General features: G+C 33.2%; 2 protein-coding genes across 2 annotated transcripts; one reads left to right on the top strand and one right to left on the bottom strand.

Annotated features, from left to right (window-relative positions):
• Positions 1-536: 536 nt before the first annotated feature.
• On the bottom strand, positions 537-2244 carry LOC114170173. The gene is made up of 5 exons (XM_028055656.1): positions 2089-2244; positions 1750-1989; positions 1462-1667; positions 790-1062; positions 537-648 (listed from the first exon to the last, which is right to left on the bottom strand). Exons 1-5 carry the CDS (start codon positions 2242-2244, stop codon positions 537-539), a joined length of 987 nt encoding a protein of 328 aa, XP_027911457.1.
• A 3402-nt stretch (positions 2245-5646) lies between these two features.
• LOC114168332 (probable beta-1,3-galactosyltransferase 14) lies at positions 5647-12400 on the top strand. Its single transcript, XM_028053107.1, has 7 exons — positions 5647-6170; positions 8119-8271; positions 8346-8428; positions 8543-8642; positions 10498-10611; positions 11068-11210; positions 11944-12400. Exons 1-7 carry the CDS (start codon positions 5815-5817, stop codon positions 12030-12032), a joined length of 1038 nt encoding a protein of 345 aa, XP_027908908.1. The 5' UTR covers positions 5647-5814; the 3' UTR covers positions 12033-12400.
• Positions 12401-23150: the final 10750 nt, after the last annotated feature.

Genomic DNA, 23150 nt, shown 5'->3' with positions numbered 1-23150 from the left:
AACATATCCACTTAACATTTGTTTCTTATTATTTCCCATGAAGCTTAAAATGTGCAAGTTAACATAATGCTAACCATACATACAACTTTAACTTATTTGCTAGTTTTCAGTAAATTAGATTGAGCATGAAGAAACAGTAGTCACGACAATTACCACATATGAAATAACTACAACATAATTTACTAACATAACAAAGTGGTTTGAATTGTTTTCATTCATAAACAATAAAAAGTTATCCAATATCAGTTGTCAACAAAGTGTAGCAGACAAGTGGTCCATAGTTTTCAATACAATAATCCAATTATAGTGCTTCAATAAAAAAAGTGGTCCATAATTTTGAATACAATAATCCAATTCTAGTGCTTCAATCAAAAAAGTGGTCCACTATCACTATGGCCAATATTCTAAAAAAGTGGTCCACCATACAAAAGGCAACAAAAAAATGGTCCTTCAAATTCACGTGGCCTATGCGGAAGACCCTAAGACTTCTGTTGTCATGCTTCTTGTCCTTATGGTTAGTGCTCTTTCTCCTTGGTTCATGTTTGCTGCAACCCGGGGTGTGGATCTAATTCTACTGATGGAGCTTTGGTTTGATGTTCTTGCAGCATTGCTAGCTGCACTACAAGTTGTAGTTCTATGCATCTGTCCCTGCCAATTGGGTATGAATTAAAGATTCAGAAGTCTGTATTTAGGAAGGAAAGAAATTGCAAATATTATAGATGTGTGTTTACCTTTCTATTTCTGATTCCCCTTCTACAGCTTCTTATGTTATGTCCTAATTATTTACACCTGTTACACTTGATGATGGTATTCTTCTTTGAAAGTTTGGAATGATTGACATGTTTATCAGCTTCCCTTCGTCTTAGCTTTTTGAGTCTCCCAGGTGGAGTTTTGTAAATGGGTGGAAGTAGTTCAGGTTGATTAATTTTTGGCCAAAGTTGTTGTCCATTGATTGGGGTAATTTGAGGGCCATAACAAGCCTGATAGGCATCTCTTTTGTAATACGCATGAACATAAGCCTCAGGGTTTTCTACCTTGTAGTTAATGGCTGCCACCACATGCCTACAAGGTATACCTACTAAATCCCAAAAATAACAACTACAACTATGGTTACTTAAATCAACAACAAACTTTTCGATAGTGAACCCTTGCGTCACTTCAAACTTAGAATCCTCTACCCATACAGGAAGTCAATTCCCACATTTTTCTATTTTCCTGTCTAGTCTTTTCTGTGGTTTAGGCATAACAGTGCCTGAATATGCATTCAATTTCTCTCTAAGGGTTGCAAATCTACTCATTATATATGATCTAATCCATTCCATCATACTAATGATAGGTTTATCCCTAGCCAGTAAAATAATACTATTAAATGACTCAGACAGATTATTCATCAAGACATCACATCTTGGATAGATGCTAAATGCATGTTTACATCAAGACTCCCTAGGAATGGAAACTAACCAATTAAAAGCTTCAGGGTTGATGTTTCTCAACTCACCCATCTTTTTTTCCCATCCTGCATAGAAAGTTTCCTTTGCTGCCCCCATCATCAAGTCTCTGATCAGTATACCACCACCAAATTTCTTCTTGAAATTACTATATAAGTGTCGCAAACAGAAACGATGCTCCACTCCATTCAAGATTTCATCAAATACAATCATTAGTCCCTGCAAAAATGTAGTTCTGTATAAGAATTTAATGTCAATTAAATGAAATTTTTTTACATTCCAGTTTATGTATTAAGTTTACCTTTGGTTGATCTGAAATGAAAACCCATCTATGATTTCTAATGTCCCCAATATCTTCTAACAACAATGTCAAAAACCACCTCCAAGTCTCTTTGCATTCGTTTTCTACTACTACAAAAGCCAACGGATAGTATTGGTCATTGGGGTCCCTACCCACTACAACCAACAATTGACCACCATATGTTGTCTTCAAATGGCAACCATCCACACCTATAAAGGGTCTACATCCAGCAAAAAACCCCTACTTACATCCATCTAAACACATGTAAAAACAGCCAAACCTAGGTGGCAGACTTGGTTAGGGTTAATTTATCTTAATCTTAAAAGTTCCAACATTCACTCTCAATAATTCAGCCACATAGTCATATAAATGACCATATTGTTGTTGTCCATCCCCTACCAAATAGTCCATTGCAATATGTTTTGCTTTCCCAGCCCTCCATGGTGTTATGCCTACACTATATGTTTTATTCACTTCGTCAATTATTTGAGCCATTGTCATAATACCAACATTCATAAATCTGTCTGTAAGGACCTGAGCAATCTAGTCCTTATTTACATTTTTGTTTCCAAAAACCCTTCCACATTTATGACGCCCAACAAATGTCTTAACACTAAAGGTTTGCCTCCCTCCAACCCGGCCAACCATGATTAGAAAACCACATTTCTTCTTACAAATTGCCCTCACTCTCTTCTGATCATTTTTAACAAATTTTACTTCTTTTCCATTTAGAACACTATGCTCCATTAAAGCTTGTTTAAAATCCTTCAAAGATCCAAACTCCATTCCCAATTTAAATTTGAATTTCTTATTCATATCTTCAGGTCTGAACTTACAAAATTTGGGACCAACTGTAACATCACCCTCATCACTATCAACATTAGAATATAAGTCATTAGTATTGTAGTCCTCATTAAAATCTAAGTCATCAAAATCTAAGTCATCAATATTGTATCCAAAATAGGGCCAATCTTCCTAACAGGTGGATTAATGTCCATCCCAAATCCATCATCATCATCTGCCACCCTCTCTTCTTCACTGTCATCTAATTTATCTCTTGCTAAGCCTTCTTCATCTTCACAATTAACATCTTCAACCACTACTTCCTCTTTTCCTACCACATTTTGTTCAACCACAACTTCGTCTTCTACAGCCACATTATCTTCAGCCACTTCTTCCTCTTCTACAACCACATTGTCTTCAGCCAATACTTCCTCTTCTCGTACCACACTCTCTTCAGCCAATACTTCCTCTTCTCGTACCACACTCTCTTCAGCCAGTACTTCCTATTGTCGTACAACATTCTCTTCACCCATTACTTCATCTTCTCTTACCAAATTCTCTTCAGCCACTACCTCCTCTGCTCCACCATCACAAATAAAGTGAATGACTTCACGCTGACTAGGTACATGCTGAACATATATATCAACCTCTTCCTTAGTCTCCTCTGTAAAGTTAGCTAATGTCATTGCTTCCTTGTCACCATTCAACATTCGTAGATTGTTTAATAGCTTTTCTTTTGAACCCTTCCACCACAGTTTAACATCACCCCGATATTTAAACTCTTTGACGATGCCCAATGCTTCAAAATAGGACCAAAAATCTAGGTCGATCCCTTTAACTACATGAATCTCACCCCCGACGTATTTAAGTCCCTTATTCCTTTCGAACCTACCCATATGATGAAAAGCAACAACAAACCCCATTTCCAGCCCTACATTTTCAATCAACAGACAAACTAAAGAAATCAAACCACACACGAACCAAAAAAAGCAACCAAACCAAACCAAACAATAAAAAAAACATTAGGAACGAACTAACCTTAGGTCTCGATTGTACTCTTTAATGCTTTGATCCCTTCCGTCAAGCTCCCGATTGTACTCTGTAATGCTTCTATTCAGACAAAATTACTCTCCCACTCACCAAATGACCTTTCCCCTTCTTTTAATTCGAACACCCCCTTCTTTTTAATTCAGATAGAACCCCCATTTTCTTTAATGCTTTTTTTTAATTCGTTCTCTTCAGCTTTAATTAACACATGCACAAAACATAAAACTTACTCAACTTAAAACGGGATCCAAACGTGGCAGTCCGTTTGCCAGGTGTCAAACACAACTAACGACATCCAAAAATGAGGACCATTTCTAATTGTTTCAAAACATGAGGGACCAAATTGGAGTAAACATTAGTTGAGGGGCTAAAAACAAAATCGCACAAAACTTGAGGGACGAAAAACATAATTAACCCAAATTTTTTTTAAGTAATAATTGTTTTCCTATTAATGAATAATATTTGTAGTTTATAATAATTCTTAATAAAAACATTTAAAGTAGAAATAAAGGTTATAATTTTGGTTAATTAAATTGGTTCTACTATTATCAGCCGACGCTAATATTCTGATCTTAGGATATCGTTAGGTGAATCACCATACATCTACCTTGTGTTTGGAAGAAGCATTTCAACAATTATAAGAAATTGAAATATATTGCTTTTGAAATTCTTGCAATTGAATTCCTCTCATTTTCTAAATAAGTTGTTTAGATAGAGTAATTGGAATACCTTACATTTCAATTTCTTGTTTGGATAAAATAATTGAATTTCTCTTATGAAATAAAATTTTATTTTAATATACAATTTTTGAAATTAAATTCAACAAATATAATTGTCAACTTAAAATATTTAAATTCAGTCAAATTTCGGTCCAACTCGTCAAGGTTATTGGCCTGATCCAACTCGTCAAGGTTATTGGCCTGACCCAGCTCGTATAAGTCGTCGGGCCGGTCAAGCCAATTTGGGTTGACATGTGGATCAAGTCCACCGGGCCCGTCAATGTCATCAGTCTTGCTCGACTCATTTGAGTTGTCGAGCCTGTCAATGTCATTAGCTTACCAATATGATATAACATGTAATCATTACATCTAACAAATTAATAACAAATTTAATACAATTGAAACATGATCTTTAAGCGGATCTTCATCAATATTCATCAATCACATGAGACCTTCATGCACTTGACTTTATCAAATCTTTGCTTCAAACTTGCTTGTGCCAACACATAACAGATGCACCCACAACATATTTCTAACCCAACCGACAAAAACAACAAAACATTTCACCCTACAACACACATACCAATAATAAAGAAAGGGAAAACACCCATAATAGACATACCTACACCACATTTCTAACCTAACCCACAACAACAAAACATTCCACCACACAACACACACCAAAATCAACGAAATGGAAAACACCAAATTGTTGCCCATCAATCGAAATATACAGTCAACACGAGAATGCCTTACCAATTTGAGAACAAAGACGAAGACGAAGGACGAGACAAATCACCGATGCTTGCAAGAAGTGAATGAACACCCAAGTTCCTTTCAAAAACACGAACGATGGAATGGAATGCGCTACAACCCACCCAAGAAAAAACGAATCAAAAAGGTGACAATGCCCTACAAAATTTCAAGGAAGTCGAATGACTGAAAACAGAAATGGAAGATGAGTTCTCTATGTTTGTGAAAATGAGTTGTCTCAGCTAAAGATTTAAACTTTGGGTGGTTTTCTCTATTGAAACCTTTTGCCTCTTTTTCCCTTTTTTTTTTCCACACACTTGGTAGTTTCTAATTTTTTTTTTAAATAAAGAAATAAGTGACACGGTTTAAAGTAAGTGAAAAAATTGTGTCTGAAATATATTGTCCTATTTAAATAAACTCAAAGTAATATAAGTTAAAATAATTATAAATTGGATTTGAGAATTAAGATTTTTTTTTTCACTCTTACTATTCTTCTTACGTGTGTGTACACATATTGTAGGATTCTTCCAACTTGCATTTAATATTTTCCATAGGAAAGAAAGTTATTGAAGTATAATAAAAAAAAGAGAGTAAGAAACATAGGCGTTAGGCGTTATGCTCACTCCTTAGTCCTAGTTTCAAACAACTACTCCCTACTACACCCAACCTTCATTCATTTTTGTGTGCCATGAACGTACCTTCTTCAAACTTCATCTTCACCTTCACCTTCACCACACCACTGTGCTACCCCATTCCCTGAGCCATGCCTTCTTCCCCCAAATCCTACGCCCTCCCCTACGGCCGCCACCCTTCGCCCTTCACCGCGCGCAGATCCACCCTCTCCCTCCTCCTCATCTCCCTTCTCCTCATCCTCTTCCTCTTCGCCGTCGTCCCCTACCTAACCCAGATTCGCCACAGCGGCTGCGCCGACGTGCACCCCCGATCGGTGCGCGTCGTCTGGGAACATGCCGGCAACGCCAACGCCGCTGTCGGTGTTGGCGATGGAGAGAGGCACAAGGTGATGGGGTTTGTGGGCGTTCAAACGGGATTTGGATCCGGTGGAAGGAGAGAGGCGTTGAGGAAGACGTGGTTTCCCTCTGATCGCCAAGGCCTTCAACGGTATTCGCTTTATCTCTTCTAACTCCTCCCCAATTCTGTTTTTTATTATTTTTTTGGCTTAAATGCAGTTTTAGTCCTCAAGCTTTGCTTTTTAACTCTGCCAATCAGTATTGTGTCATCCCTTTACTCCACCTCATCTATGAATAATGCATTTATTTGTGTTGTTGTTGTTGCGGTTTTTGTGATCTTTTGTATTTGTCCAAATTTGATTACTATATGTTTAATTGAGCGATTTCAGTGTTGGAATATTTTCATTTGTTAAAATTGGGTACCTCCATTTGTCTCACATCTAAATAGTGTCGAAATTAGCTAACAATAATATCTAGTTCATCTTTGCCAGCATGAGTGTGGTTTCTTTGGTCCATGGATATGATTCACCAGTGTCCTAAGGTTTTGCCTAAGACTAAAATCGACCGAAAGATAAGTAAAATCTGCCAAAGGGTTATTTCTACTGAGATCGAACTTGGGAAGTCTGTAGTTTTAGTCTACAAGAAAAATTCAAATGAACTTGTATTCTTAGTTTTAGTTTTCATTTATTTTATTCTTAATCTGCTCCCAAATGAAGAGAATGTTTTGCTTTTGCAACGAATAAAAGTAATGTATTTATTGAGAAGAGTGACATTAGTATAATGAAATTGATTCAGTAAGTAACATATTCATTGTTGTTATTAAAAATGTATGAAAAGACTATCATTTTGGGATTGAGGGATTGCTATCTCTTTCCTAATTAACTGTTTGATCTGTTAGTAACTAATGATACGCATTTGAGTGATTATGTGAGTTTCTTCACCTCCCTTGTGCACATTGTTTTCATCCATGGTTTGAGTAGTTTTATAGAGAAAAGAAAGATTCTGGACCTGTATCAGTCTGTTAATTAAGTACGGGGTGCTTGATGATAGCAAATCCTGTTACAAAATCAGTCAATCAGAAGAATGGGGACCAAAATTGTCCAAATAAGCATTAGGAGGACCAAAATTGCATGTAAGTCTTTTTATTTTTAGTCATAGGGTTTTGAAAAAAGTGAATGGTTTTGCGTGTGGCTTGTTTTGTTTTTCTTTTGAGTTTTGATGTGAGAACAAAGTGTTCTACGATGATGTTACTAATTCTCTTTAGGGAAATTGTTTAGCGGCCAAGATGTTAGGAATTCAGAAATGTGATATCAAACATTTGTATTTGGACTAGGAGTGGGGTGACATTTTTGCTTTCAAGGACGACCATCAAACAACGCACTGTTTTAAGAACATCAAATAATTACAATTTCTTTTTCTTCTAAAGTGTAGAAGTCTAAAAAGAGAAGTATTTTTTTTTTTCAAAAAAGAGTGATATTCTAAATATGTATTTTTTTCTGCTTTAATTGGTTTAAGATATATATTTTTTTGTTTTAGTTCATCAAATTTTTTTATTTAACACAAATGATGTGGTTTTGGTCCTTCAGCATGGACTAGAGGCATTTGATTTTTGTAAATTTTAGGGATTAAAAAACTAGAACTTTTTTATAGGGATAAACCTTAGAGGTTATATTTTTAGGGATTTTTTAAATATTTTTAAGTCTTGTTTTAAGTATCTGTATACACAGTTTTGGAAATGTACATGAACCATGATCCTTTTTGGATTGAAACTCATCATTTATATTTGGACTTTACAACATTGATATTAAAGATGAGAGGGTGAAAAGGAAAGTGAAAATGGATGGCAGTGATGATTAGCAGTATTTTATTGTGCGAGTATTACTGATTTGCAAAGCTTATTTGTAGATCTGTTTTGAATGTTCCACATCTTTGGCATGAATTGAATGTTTCATTAGTCATCCTAGGTTCTCGTCTGTGTTTGAAGTTACGTAAAGTGGGTGATTGTATTTTGTTGGTGGGTTGGATAGTTTGGGGGAAGCTGGGTTTGAGAATGGAGGAAGTTGGTGCTGTCATTTTTAATTATTGACTGTTGCTTGCAGTTTGGAAGAAGCCACTGGGTTGGCTTTTAGGTTCATCATTGGTAGAACAAGTGACAGAGCAAAGATGTCTGCACTTCATAAGGAAGTAGCAGAATATGATGATTTCATTTTGTTGGATATCCAAGAGGAGTACAGTAAGCTCCCATACAAAACGTGTGTGCTGAGAATGACTACATTTATGTTTTTTATCTGTAGTGTGTTGCTAAATTGAAATTCATTAATCACAGGTTAGCTTTCTTCAAAGCTGCTTATGCTCTTTTTGATGCTGAATTTTATGTCAAAGCTGATGATGACATATATTTAAGGCCAGGTGACTTGATCTTTTAATGCTTATTGTGGTAAATATATTGAAGAACTTCCTTTACGTGATGTCATTTTACAATTCTAAGAAAGATTTATGCACTCATTTTTAATTTATCATTAGATCGGCTATCATTGCTACTGGCCAAAGAACGATCTCATCCTCAGACATACATAGGATGTATGAAAAAAGGACCTGTTTTCACTGATCCAAAACTCAAATGGTTAGTTTTGTTTTAATAAGTTTAGTTTATCTTCAAGATTTTTGTTTGATTCTGTATAGATTAATTTTCCCTATTCCAGACTTTCAGCATGCCACAATTTTACATAGGAGCAAAAAAAAAAAAATTATACCATTAATAAATTACTCCAATGATGAAACAAGAGTAGTATGTAGAACTTGATGTCTTTACTTGATGAGGCTATTTGCCTGAGAAAGAAATATAAATTATTAATACTACTTAGTTGTTAGATGTACAAACGAACAACTACTATCGCAAGAATGTAAGATAAGTTTGTAAGTAGATTTCAGTTTTAATCATACTTGTTATCTTACGGTTAGCTATTTTGTGGTTGGCTAGCTAAACGTATCATGTAATAAATCGCAATGACTTCTTTGACTTGTTTTATACATGTATAAACCAATGCAATTTGGTATGTAGATACAAACCAACCAATTCAGCAATTAGTTATTTTTACTTGTGTTTTCGCTATTTCTGTGAATGAAATTGAAAAAGTGTGAGTGTGTATGTATTTGACAAAAGGAACTGAAGAAGCACTACTGAAGGCACACCCTATTTGATTATTTTGGTGCTCCGTTTTCATTCTTTTTGTTAGAATAAATAGTCTTAAACGAGATTCATTGAATTGTGTGTTGGACCTAGTACCTAGGAGCATGCTTTAGATCTAGTTTCTAGGAGCTTCTTCTAGACTTCTCTTCTTTCCTCTCATCCATTGTATCTCATGTACTATAAATATTGAAACCTAAGAGGAGAGAACACACACACTCAAATTCACTCTAAAATCTTCTTCACTTTAATCTCAAGTCTTTTGAAACAGGGTTTTACATCATTCATTTTATGTACTATATTTGGCTGTTCCATTACTGTTTTTAATGTTTTGAAATAGAAGCTTCAAGCACTAAGATTTGACTTATGATTTTGTTTTGTATGTTTTGTTTTTTCTATTTCTAGCTTAAAATTATCAGGCGGAGTTGTATCCATCATTACTATATGTTTTCAGTTATTTTCCATATTGTCTTTGAATCTTACAAGGTGATATACTCTATGAATTATGATTAGTTTGGACATTCATGATTTTAGTTGTGATTTGATGAACTTGGTTTCCATAATCTGCATCAGTACGAACCTTTTCAAAGGCATTAATTAAACAAGCCCCAATTTTTAACAATTTTGTTTGTAGCTTTTCTATTTTCTCATGCTTTCCTTTTGTTTGGGGGCGGCCGGGGGGAAGGTGAAATGCATATACTTTCATCCAAAACTTGAAAGTAAGGTGGTTCACTGTGGTTGAATCAAAATAAATATATAATTTGTTTAGATCGCGGGATGTTATTAAAATCATTGTGGAATTCAACTACTTTTTGTTTTCATCTTTAATTTTCATTTGATAACAACAGATAGATTTTCTTAAATAGTAATATCCACCAAAAGATAAAAACTATCTTTCTTCAAAGTATATATAATATACTTTGTCTACTCAATTAAAGTAAAATATTTGCTAATCGCTCTTTTATTGTTAATGATAGATACTGTTGGGGAATGACCTTTCTGTACTTAATCCCACCTAATGGGATAAGTCTTGGTTGTTGGATGTAAACTTGACCCCGAATAAATGATCATAAAATTACAAGATTGAAACAATTTCAAACCTTTTAATGTGGCACTTCATTGCAATTTTGTTTTAGACCTCATTATTCGTCACCCTTATATTTTTGGGTTGAAAATGCTAATGTAGTGTGGTATCTAGCCTCAGCACATTGTTACACTTAAGGCCCCAACTTGTAACCAGCATTTTATCTACTTTTTCTTATGGAGTGCTGATTCTGATAAAATCCTGTAGGTATGAGCCTTTGTCTAATTTGCTTGGAAAGGAGTATTTTCTTCATGCCTATGGTCCTATTTATGCTCTTTCTGCTGATGTTGTCTCAAGCTTGGTTGCTCTTAGGAATGACAGGCAAGTATTCTTTCCTCCAGAACTTGCATGGCCACATGACCTTTTAAGTAGACAGTAGAATCACAAATCTCTCTTGTTATTGGGCACTGTAGGAAGAGTAATACTCGATACACTCGTTGATGTTTAGATGTAGAAATGTTTTTGGGCCTATCCATTTGTAAGAAGGTATGCAATGCACAAGGAAAACAGAAATACCAGGAGAGATTTGTGTGCTTGGGTTGGATAATTTCTGTTTCTAATCACAAGAGCTTGTTAGTTTTCTCACTGGTGCAAATGGATTGAGAGCTATACTCTTTGTTATCTAAACAATATCATATTTTGGAGGTTGAGGTCTTAAATTTCCTCTTAATATAAAAGGCTGGCGGTTACAAGTTATAAACATGATGATATGGACCTTGTTCAATACATAACCTCTTTCCCACTTCAATATAATGCTTCTGCTGCATTGTTTCACAGTTTCCGGATGTTCAGCAATGAGGATGTTACTATTGGAGCTTGGATGCTAGCTATGAACGTCAACCATGAGAATAATCACGAACTTTGTGCTACAGACTGCACAGCCACATCTGTTGCTGTGTGGGATATTCCAAAGTGTTCAGGTTGGTGTTTCTCTTTGCACAGTGATGTTATAGCACCAGTATTTGGTGCTTTGTAAGACAGAATTTTCTAGGAGAACCTTAAAAGTCCGAAATTCTTGATACGGGATACCGTGAAATAATTGGTATTATGGGCTACCTCATGGTGCATTGTTTTGAGCTATTCAACGTTGTCTTGTATCTTTCTGTCCAAATATCAATGGTGTTTGGATGGGAAAAGGGAAGGTTACTTTTTAACTTCTAATTTAAGAAGATGTTTATGAAAATAAATTAAGGGATGTTAAAGGATCATCATCATTGGAAGTTTACATCATAATCTGCCATTTTTATTTCCTTCATTTCAATATAATCTCAAATAAGGAATTTTGGTTAAAATGAAAATTTTCCCTTCCTCCCCCTTTCCCTCTAAAGATCATCTCTTCAAAGGACCTTACCCATCAAAATAAAATAATCAAATATGTTTCTAAAAAATATTTAAAAATGACCTTACCCATATTTGATGCATGAATTAATCCTTAAATTGAGAATCTGTTTTGGTGAGGTTATATGATTAAATCGTTTCAGAGGATCTTCTATATTTTGTAGTCTGCATTTAACTTCTTATTATGTTTGTATGTCCCACACACGCACACAATCATATATATATATATATATATATATATATATATATGTATGTATGTATTTATATGCATCCGAAAATATAATATTTGATCCTAATGATCTGCTTCACCTACAGGTCTCTGCAATCCAGAAAAGAAAATGTTGGAACTCCATCAAAAGGAGACATGCTCTAAGACCCCAACTCTGGAATCAGATGATAAATAGAATTTGTGGGTATATAAAAGCAAAGTAAGCTCAGAAAGGTAGTGAAAGAATAGCTATCACTGCCATTCTTATGACCTTTCTCATTCTTCTTTCTTCCATTTATTAGAAGAGAGGTGGTTGTGTTTTATTTCCTCAGTTTTCTTTCCCCTTGTATACTTGGGAGAGGTTAGCATTAGCCGATATGAAGAAGGTTCTTTAGGGAAGGCTTTTATATATATATATATACTACATCAGAGAATAGATAGATTTCACAGATGAGACCAAGAGATAATTTGTTAATTTTATTCTTTCTTGGGGTTATATATAAACTCTGATTCATGTTGTACTTTTACAAAAATGTGAGTTTTGAACGAGTTTTCCCTCTTTCATATGTCATGTACATGTGTTCATCATGTATGTCCATCCTTGCCTTTCACATTGCTTGCAACACCAGCTGAATGAATCTAAAGTATCAGTGTGGATTTAGCTTCCATAGAAAATATTTTCAGCTATGTTTTTTTATTGTTCTCGTGACTCATTTTAATAGGTTGTTTCGTTTTATATTCTTAAAGAAACTCTCCGCCAACATGTCCACGAAAAAAGAGAAGCGTAAAGTAGAAACTATTGGAATCATTCTGTGGAGTTCTTAATGAACTTTTTTGCTGTCAAAAGAAGTATAATGCATGATGTGCAATATCTAAGAACAAAAACAGTGGTGGAGTACATAAAAAACCCTTAAATGTTACGTATCTATTATTGTTACTTTCATTAGATTCGAGTCCATTTTCTCAGTGAAGCAAACAATGCGGTGCAACAAAACATTACATGGATTTTGATGTAATTTTTTTTAAGTGGTTTTAGTATTAATAGTATTAATAATAATTGTGGTGGATTTTAATAGTGTATTCTAAAAATATATTAAACATAATTTATTTTTAAAAATTGGACGTATGTTAATAACTTCAAATTATTAATAATTTACAATGGTTGATACACCCATGTTCACTTTAAAGAAATTTATTTCCAATAGTAATCACATGTCAAATAGTGTTCTCTTCCCTATATTTATTATAAGTAACATTCTTTTACAAGAATCAATCTACATCATGTCTTGTATTAATTTAAAAACAGCCTTAATTTTATATATAATTGGTGAAATAGATTACTTTTAAATTTTTGCAAATGTTTCTTAAGATACATATAATATTATATACATATATCAACTTAAGTATATTTTGTGCTATCAATTAAATTAAGTAACTTCTTTGATGAGGATAACTAGTTCATAGATGAAATTAGTTTTTGGATAAAATTCATCTTCAATAATAACTTTCATAACAACACCTTATCTGTTAACTATTTTACATAAAATCCCTCAACAACCTTGTCCTCAAAATCATTGACAAAAGCTGAAATTTCCCTGCAATCCTCTTGCCTTAATAAATGAATCTGATTTTAGTCATTTTTCCTGTTCAAAAAATAACATCCTAGAAAATATGCTGTGTGTGTCTTTAGCTGGCAAATGCTATATATATATATATATATATATATATATATATATATATATATATATATATATATATATATATATATATATATAAAATAAAATTTTGTAGTGATATTTTTATGAAGCCTTACTTTTCCTAATTGATCAAAGGACTAATTTTTAATCTTTGTATAAGAACAATTTTTGTGAGAAATAAGTACTTCTATCTCTAATAGTTGTAACAATAATTTGGAAAGAAAAATGTGTATTATTTTAACCTTAGAAGATGAGGTGGTAGGAGATAAGTAAGAATCTGTTGATTCATGCAGAGTTTTGATAATGAGTGGCAAAGAAAGAAAACAAAGTTGATAAGAAGACAAACCTGTCACCAAATGAAGCTGTCTTTGCTTCGTTGGTTTGCATGTGTTTTTGAGCCCTCCAAACTTCAATGCAAAAAATTGAAAAACCTATTAATAAGAACAAAACAAAGACAATTATAAAGATGGAGAATTATGGAAAATCATTGAGTTATGCATTTTTTTTTTTGTGTGTGGCTCAAGTCAAGTGACAAGACATTTTTTTTGTAAATAAAATCAAATGAAATAGGTTCTTTTTTTGGTCATTCAGCATCGTGTTCAATAATAAATAATAATATTATATTTAAATACATTTTTAATCAAGTAAAATAAGTTGGTTTCTGCATTCTTTTCTAAATTAAATTCTTTACCTTTTAACCTTATAAAATTAACAATTTTCGATTTTAGTTCTTATAAATCTTTAATTCTTTACTAGTTTGATAACGTTTTTTCTTTTTATTTCTTACTTAATGTGATTTTATTTTTTTAAAAAAATTCAATACGATCTCTAATGGTCATTAACATCGTTTAAAAGATAATGAATAACATTTATTAATATAATTCCCTACTCATTTTACATGTTTAATGTTTAATCTTAAAAACAAAATGAAAAGAATAACATTAACACTAAATAACAAAAATAACCACATTAATTATTATTTTTAAATATAAGAACCACATTAAATTAAAAATAAAAAAATACGTTATTATTATTGACAATAAAATAATATATATATATATATATATATATATATACACTAAAAATATTATGAAGCCTTTTTTATTCCTCTTAAAACTACAAATAAATGTGTGTAACCCATCATCATCATCTAAAAGATAAACAAATTACACATATGTTAACAAATCTTTAAAAAAAGGTAGTAGGGTCAATTGTATCGCAAACACCATAGGAAACACTTGGAATAATTAATTTATTATTGTTATTATTATAATAAAGGTTATGGTTGATGGAATGAAATTGAATGGTGGTAAGTAATTGTAATGGATGTATAATGATGGACCCATTATTGGGTTGTGATAAGTCAACCATGCTGGCCCATTGTCCTATTTGAAGTAGCTTTTTAACGAATCACGCAATAGAGGGGCCCATGTCACGTGACATCAACCCTCTTACAAATTTCATTCAATTTTTACTTCCAAAACTTAGATATAAAACTTTAATAATCAAATCAAATTCACACATAATAACTTTATGATAATGTTGTTAGGATGGTAGTAACAAAGGAATACAAGTGATATTGTTCATGCTTATTAGATGTGTCAAAGAATTTGAATCACTCAATTAATCTCAATGGTATCACTATTACCAAAAATAATTGTTGAGCCATGTGTGCTAAATAGAATGAAGTGTAGTGGATGATGCTCTGTTAGTAAAATATATAAAAATGTATTTTATATATTTTATTACATAAAAAGGAAAATGAATCGGCAAAACCATGTATTATTTTGATACAATGTGTCATTTTTGCAATCCTAAGATTTTGATATTAACAATCGAATAAATTGAAATTGATAAAACTTGAGTATTAATAGTTTTAAAATAATAATTTATGATATGTTTAATAAATACAATAAAAGTTAAAATACACATGAGAAAAAGAGAAAAGTTTACCTTTATAAATGTTAATTTAATATATAAAAGAATGAATTAATACAAACATTGATAAATCTTTGTCTTGTTGGGTTGAATGAATAAGAAAAATAAAATGAGAAAGAATTGTCAGTAATATGTTTAGTGTAAAACCTCTTTCTTTTTTTTTTTTCAACCCTAATTCTCTTTTCTTAAAAGTTTTTTAGATCCTTTTCTCACATTCTTATTTCTTTTAGAGTCTTATTACAAATCGCAATAGCTGAGAGGCTAAGAATTATTTTCAATCGATAAAATTTTCAAACAAACTAAGTTTTTATTTGCTCTTAATATTCTTTATTTTTTTTATTTGAAGTTGTTATCAAGGTAGGGTTAATTGAAAAAATAGATATTATTAATTTGGTTAAATTTATACTGAAATTTTGTTATATCTAGATACTTTGTCCTAGTTTCTAGATTTTAAATAGTCTCTTGAGTTAGAAGTTACTTTGAATAAAAGAATTACAAGGAAAAAAAAATATTTATGTTTTTAGGATATATGATTCGGATGTGAATGTGACTTGATCACAATATTTTTTTGTTTTTATGTAGTAATTGTATTTTGTTTGAAAATTGTTTAAATGTTTTAAATTAAATGTTGTTTGAGTTGTGGTTAATAAATGATTATTTTAAAATGTTTTGAATTGAATACTCTTGTTGAATTTAAATAATAAAATAGAGAAATATGATAAAAAAATAATTTATTATAACTTCATTTTCCAAAAACGCGGGAAAATTTAAATCATTTATTACATAGGAAATTATCTAAAATCCACAATTTATAAAACTTGAATACAAAATCAAAGTCTGATAACATCATTGGTTACAAATTCCTCAAAATCCATAAAGCAGTAAAACTTTATAGAAAAATCCCCTAGATAGCCCACGCTTCGGCTCTATGCCTCACCAGACCCACCTGCAACATCATATGCTCACGTGTAATGAAATACACGATAATCGCCAAATACAAGCAGATATGGTGAGCTAACAGTATAAAAACATATATATAATTCAAATATATAAGCACACTCACATTAAAGGAACTCTATCCTTTGATTCCATACCACATGGTCACCACCATGTTACTCATGTTCTACGTCTTTAGATGAATATCTCAAGATGTCCTTGCTGTCATACCTACAAGCCACAACTTGTAGAACACGTGTGGAAAACCTGCTACGGACCACACTTCGTAACGCCAGGTGGAGTTTCCAATACGAACATAGTTCGTAATGTCCCAAGACTACCAAACTCGTCGGTTAAATATCGATGAGGGCAATCTTTCTGGACCCATCTGTACGAGCCACAACTCACACACTCACACTAGCAACACTCACCAATCCGAGCCACAACTTAAGGATTTCTTGTGTTCATCTGCCATCCCAAGCCACAACTCAAGAGATGTCATTCTGAGCCACAACTCAAGAGATGTCATTCCGAGCCACAACTCAAGGAATGCCATGTGTTTACCCTCTGTCCCGAACCACAATTCAAGGGATGCCGTTCTGAGCCATAACTTAAAGAATAATCCAACAAGTCAACCTTTAAGGTATCACCAAAGCATCGCAGACCACGCATATCCAAAATGCATAAACATCATGTCTCTGTATTATTACCTGCGCTGCTCTAAAGCCGCCAGGCGAAATTCAGTTCCAGACTGCCTGGCGGAAACCTCTTGCCACCAGGCACCAAGCGTCTCAGAACCCATTGTTCATGCAGGTATTGCCTGGCGGGACAACCCTCGTCGCCAGGCGCCACGTGTCCCTATTTCCTTCTAGAATTGCAACTATCATCTAGCGGTTCCAATACTACCGCCAGACGCTACACCAATACTCGCACAATACTGGTTTTTGTTCAGATTCAGGCATAGTTGCACACACACTCAACTCACACAACCACTCATCTAGGGCATCGAAAATCCTATTTACTAGCTATCACACTAATTACAATTATCATAACCCATCTTCCCATACTTCCACTCATTAAATGAGTCACATATGAAATTCCAAGTATTCATATTCATCTTTTCATTCATTACTGATACACAATGCCATCTTCCTTCTAAACATAACTACATCACTATTTTCACCCCACTAAATTCTCTCTTAGTCTCTTGCCACATTGTACCACATTTTGACTACTTGGGTTGAACCATGACTAACTTGACCACCCAAAAGATACCACAACTCCTAAGTCTCGTGCTAGTGCCGGTCCATTTTGTAGTATTGGTTTAGTTAATATTCTTGAATATGGTTAATATCAAAATTTATCCCAATTATGTTGCAATCACAGATTAATTCATAATAGCTTTCATGTATTTTATTCCCCATTCTTCCTCTGCTTCAAATTTCCTATTCCATTGGCATATGTAACGTAGTGCAGAATTCATTACGATGGTGCCTGGTGGCTTAATCAATTCCGCCAAGCGATGCATAGTATTATGGGAAATTCCCAGAATTTGCAACACCTACGAAGACCCCAAAAACCCCAAAGTCCATCTCTCTGAGTATTCCCACGATCCAACCATCAATCAGGTTGCCAATGAGGTCTAATACTAATTTAATTATGTAATTACAATTTCCTTAGGGCAATTCCTTCATCCATTAATCCTAAACGCAACATTCCAATCCTTTCCAAACCCTAAAATATATCCATATCATTATTTACTCAATTACATTAACCCGCTGCAGAATTCAACAACCAAATGCATCTAATATTCAAATTATAGTTAAAGCTACTCTTCCCCTCGATCAGAATCAACCCAGAAGCTTAAAACATCAAAATGAGGCAACTTTGACTCACGTCGCGTGGCGAGTGTTCATCACTGCCAAGCGAATCATACAGAAACCCAGAAAATTGGATAGGATACCATGCGTTACCTGGCGGCTAGTTCATGCGGCCAGGTGGTTCCTCTTTGGGACCAAGAATTACACAAAAACGAGTATGAGTCGCCTGACGGCTTTGAAGGTCCACCATCCAACAATAATAACACAATTAAATTCACGGATTCCAACTCCCCTAACTTGGATTCCTAGCTTAGAATTGATGGTTATTGAGCTTATTCCTTGATCAATAATGGTCTCCTTTGTGCTTCCTCAATTAAGCTATCATTCTCACTCAATTAGCACTTTGATACTCTGTAAAACCTCTCCTCCCAGTTCTCACTAACAACAACCTTCAAACCTCTCTCTCATCCCCTTAATTAGCCAATTAACTAAGCCTTAATGGTGGTTAATGATAAGAAAAAAATCACTTTAATGGTGATTGTAATTGCCATTCAAGGACCATAATGAGTTGGTTTTTCAGCCCTCTTGGTTGCCCTCAGCTAGGGTTTCTGGCCTTTCATATTCACGCCAAAAAGAATTTTGCCAAAAAGAAAGCTTAATTAGTGTCTACCAAGGTTCAAACACTCATCATGATAATTACCAAGCCAATGCATAATCATTCAATTACCAAGCCAATGCATAATCATTCAACTAATTCATGTTTCATGATAATTCCTATAAATCTAAGATTTTATCATCACTCATCATGATAAATTATATTACCAAAATAATGCACAATTAAAATAACACATAACTTTGGCATACATAGGACTCAAACCCGAATCCTCTCAACAAATAAAGTACTTTTCACCATAGCTAGTACTATTCCATATCATACAAGTCAACATTTAATGTCATAAAGGCTCCCACTACCCGCATTTATTAATTAATTATTTATGTAATTAATTAAATTTTCTCGGGTCTTACAGTTAGATTATACATGTTAAGGTATATAATTCTTAAAGTGAGTTTTGGATATGGTTTAGATAAGTAGAGTTAGTTCCAATAACTTTTGACATGTTAGTTTATGCATTTGATGTAAATGTGTGTGAGGAAGAGTTTGAATGACAAATTAAGTGAAGTTTGAGCAAATATGGATTGTATTGATATTTTGAATTGTTTAGCAATTGTATTGTTAAAATGATTTTGAATAAAACCTTTAAAAATAGAATTAGTTTTGCTGGATAAGGATTTTTTTTTTCACTAAATCAAAGGATTTTTTCTTAAGAAAAAATAGAAAAAAAAATCCAAGTCTTGTTCTCGACCCATTTTCGTTCAATCAAAGGTTTTTTCGCTTAAGAAAAAATAGAGCTACAACTCAATCCCTACTCTCATCTAGATTTTTACTAAACATAAAGAAATTGTAGCTCAAACAAGCGAAATTTCACTCAAGCTAATTATTCTTTCTTTTTGATTTCTTTAATGGATTGAATGTGAATGATTTTATAAATTCAAATGAATATTAATTTGTATATTTAATTCATTTGTGGGATTTTTAAATGAGTTATATTGTATCATAATTGTTATTGAGAATGATTCCAATTGTATACTGGAACAGAGATTGAAGCCAAGGAAGAGGGCAAAGCCATTCAATCAAGTGGGTATAGCGCGTAGAAGGCATGCCGCAGGCTCATTTCAAACAAAAAAGAATTAGTTAGTGGGCATAGACCGATCCATCCTATTCTTCATCTACGGGAAAGCATCCCAAGATAGATCAATTGGCTTCGTAGCTTGGTGCCGAGGGAAAGAAAGTAGGACTCCATTCTCATTCTAGTGGTTAGAGCACCTCCCCTCCATTCCATTCTAATGATATTAACATTTGGAGTCATAAATCTCGGATGATATGTGAATCATTGTTTGAGTTATGCATTAAATAAAGACACATATGTTATAACAGAGGTCTCATTGTTTCACTAACAATCTAAGTTACATAAACTAAGATATCAAGTGATAAAAAGTTAAAGGAGTTGTTAAGACTGAAGGATTTAATGAGGCACAATCAACCCATGTTTAATGGAAGAATAAACCTATATAAAGCATATAAGTGGGTGAAAGGTATTTAGAGGATTTTTGAAACCACTCAATGTCCTAAAGAGAGAACGTTATCCTATGCTTATGCTCATTGAAGAATTAGATTTTTGGTGGATAGGTATAAAGTAGATGATAAAGGATAGAGGAGAAAATGCCACTTAAGAAAGCTTCTAGAGGAGTACGTCCTTGATAGTGTCAAATATGCAAAAGAAACTAAGTTCATGTAGCTAAAATAAGGAAATTTCCAATCATTAAGTATGCTACTAGGTTCAAATAATTAGCTAATTTTGTACTCTAGCCATGATTGAGATTAGAGATAAATAAAATTTTAATTTAAGTTGAAAGAAAATCTTAAAGAAGTTGTGATTCCTATGTCCATTATAGAATTTTCTTCTCCAATGGAAAAGGAAATAGTGGTGGAGAGTCTAAAAAATAGTATTTGAGTTGCTAAAACTTAGGTGGAAGAACCTTCTAGAAGCATACATAAGTATGGAGATAAAAAAGAAGTCTTATTCTAAACTTCGATTTTATAATATTAGAGGACCCAATTCTCAATCAAATTCAAGTGTCAAATGCTTTTAGTGTGGGGGGCCACATGTCGTTAGATTTTGTCCTCGGTCATTGCCAAATGTGACATGAGATATCACATATATGGTTATGCATTTCTTGTTCAATTGGTAGCATCAAATTATGGTGGGGGTGCAACAAGAGCAATTGGGACACAATGTTTTCTATTAGTGAAGTTGAGACATAAAAATATGATAGTCTTGTTATAGGTAATTGTCTTATCTATGGAGAACAGTTACATGTATTGTTTGATTTTGGGGCATCCCATTCTTTTGTATCCTTTATTTATGTTAAGAAGCTCAAGTTTCCAATTAGGGAATGATATGTTGAGTTATTAGTATCAATACTAACTCAAGGTGTTGTAGTAACTTTTTTATGAGTGATGAGAGTCTGGTGGTTATAGTTGGGCGAAGATAGAAGATCAATATGACTTGAATGCCACTAAAAAATTCGTAAGGTTATTTTAGGAATATATTGGTTATTTATTAATTACATTTTCATATATTATGGTAAGAAGAATATGATTTTTCCTAAATAAGAGGGAATGAAGTTTATATTAGCCTAACAATTTGAAAGAGATGAACTAGAGGGTAGAAAATGTTTCAATGCTTTGGATTGTGGTGTAGTTGTTAATAAAACACATAAAGATATATCTGTGGTGCAAAGTTTTGTGGATTTTTTAGAGAAATAATTCATTTGACCTACTATCTCTCCATGGGGAGTTCTAGTATTGTTAGTGAAGAAAAATGATGGTTCATCTTGCTTGTGCTTAGATTATATACAACTAAATAAATTAACAATCAAAAAATATGATCAATTGTATGGGGCAATTGTCTTTCTAAGATAATCTATGATTAGGATATCACTAGATTTAGTTAAAGTTGAAGATGTTCAAAAAGATGCTTTTAAATCAACGTATAGTCATTATTAATTCTTGCTCATGCCATTTGATTGCACAAGTAACCTTCATGGACTATATGAATAAAGTCTTCAGGCATTTTCTTGATAAGTTTGTGGTAGTGTGCATAAATGATATCTTGATCTACTTATTATCTAGGAAGAACACATAGATTGTCTTAGATCTATCCGAAATATTTGTATGAAAATTTATCAAAGTTTGACTTGTGGATATCAGAAATACAATTTTTGGGACATGTTACCTTGGCTTAAAGGATATTAGTGGATCCTTTTAAAGTAAAAGTCATTCTTCAATGGGAGCATCTTAAGATTGTTACAAAAATTAGAAGTTTTGTGGGATTGGTAAGATATTACAAAAGGTTTATAGAAAGTTTTTCCAACATAATGGATATTTTGACTCATCTAACTAGAAAAGATTGTTAGAGGAAAAAAATCCAACACCTTGATTTTTTTGATTGAGCGCTTAAATACAACAACACATAGGTCTAAAAAAATATGAAGAGGTTATATTGATAGTCGCTGATCAAATCATGTGCACATATGATTCATGTGACAGGCGATAAAGCATCATAGAAAGTCCCACTTTGCGTTGTAAATAACTGACAAATTACGAACAAAAGAGCACTTCCTGAGACGTGTATATCCACTACTCTTAAGGACTTATCCGCGGTGTGTTGTGTAAGCCTCCCAGGATACAACATGAACTTCTTGGATTGTCTGAAGATCTTAGAAACTAGCAAGAAAATACTCTTTAAAGAGTTAGATTATAACCTAGACTAACACAGGAAGAATGAGAAATAGAAGAGAGAAGGGAGCAAGAGAGCAAGAGAATTGAGGAGTGGTGTGTATTATGAGAGCAAAAGACAACCTATTTATAGGTGTGAATGAGGGATGATGATAGGCTAAAATCCCATAAACCACGTAACGCTTACCAATGTTTAAAAATAATTTTGCAACTTGTAGACATGAAACAAAAGTATTGTCTTTAAAATGAAATCCAAACGGAAGCAAAACATTATACCAAAACCCGAAACTAATTCATGTTAGTAATTTTGGGTCATGCATATATATGACACATAATTAAATGTGTTAGGGCCATTATTTATAAAGCCAAATAATAAAGTGATCTGACTAAATTAAAGATTTGGCTAAAGGCATATGTCATGAAAATAAATATTGTGTAGAGACCAGTTAGTAATTTCTAATTTGATGAGGGGCCAAATTAGAAATACTAAAACTTAAGTAATTCAGATTATAAATGGTCGTGGTCCCCTTCTGAGAGCACACACAGAGTCATAACGTACTCTT

Source organism: Vigna unguiculata, chromosome 11 (genome assembly GCF_004118075.2).
Source record: "Vigna unguiculata cultivar IT97K-499-35 chromosome 11, ASM411807v1, whole genome shotgun sequence".
In the NCBI taxonomy this organism is placed as follows: Eukaryota; Viridiplantae; Streptophyta; class Magnoliopsida; order Fabales; family Fabaceae; genus Vigna; species Vigna unguiculata.
This window is presented reverse-complemented; position numbering and strand designations above follow the sequence as displayed.

Coding starts and splice junctions, on each gene's coding strand:
- LOC114170173 (XM_028055656.1), bottom strand. CDS start 2,244: ATGGCTCAAATAATTGACGAAGTGAATAAAACATATAGTGTAGGCATA. Junction 1,668..1,749: donor TCATTTCAGATCAACCAAAG/GTAAACTTAATA, acceptor ACATTTTTGCAG/GGACTAATGATTGTATTTGA. Junction 1,063..1,461: donor AACCCTGAAGCTTTTAATTG/GTTAGTTTCCAT, acceptor TATACCTTGTAG/GCATGTGGTGGCAGCCATTA.
- LOC114168332 (XM_028053107.1), top strand. CDS start 5,815: ATGCCTTCTTCCCCCAAATCCTACGCCCTCCCCTACGGCCGCCACCCT. Junction 8,429..8,542: donor TGACATATATTTAAGGCCAG/GTGACTTGATCT, acceptor ATTTATCATTAG/ATCGGCTATCATTGCTACTG. Junction 11,211..11,943: donor GGATATTCCAAAGTGTTCAG/GTTGGTGTTTCT, acceptor CTTCACCTACAG/GTCTCTGCAATCCAGAAAAG.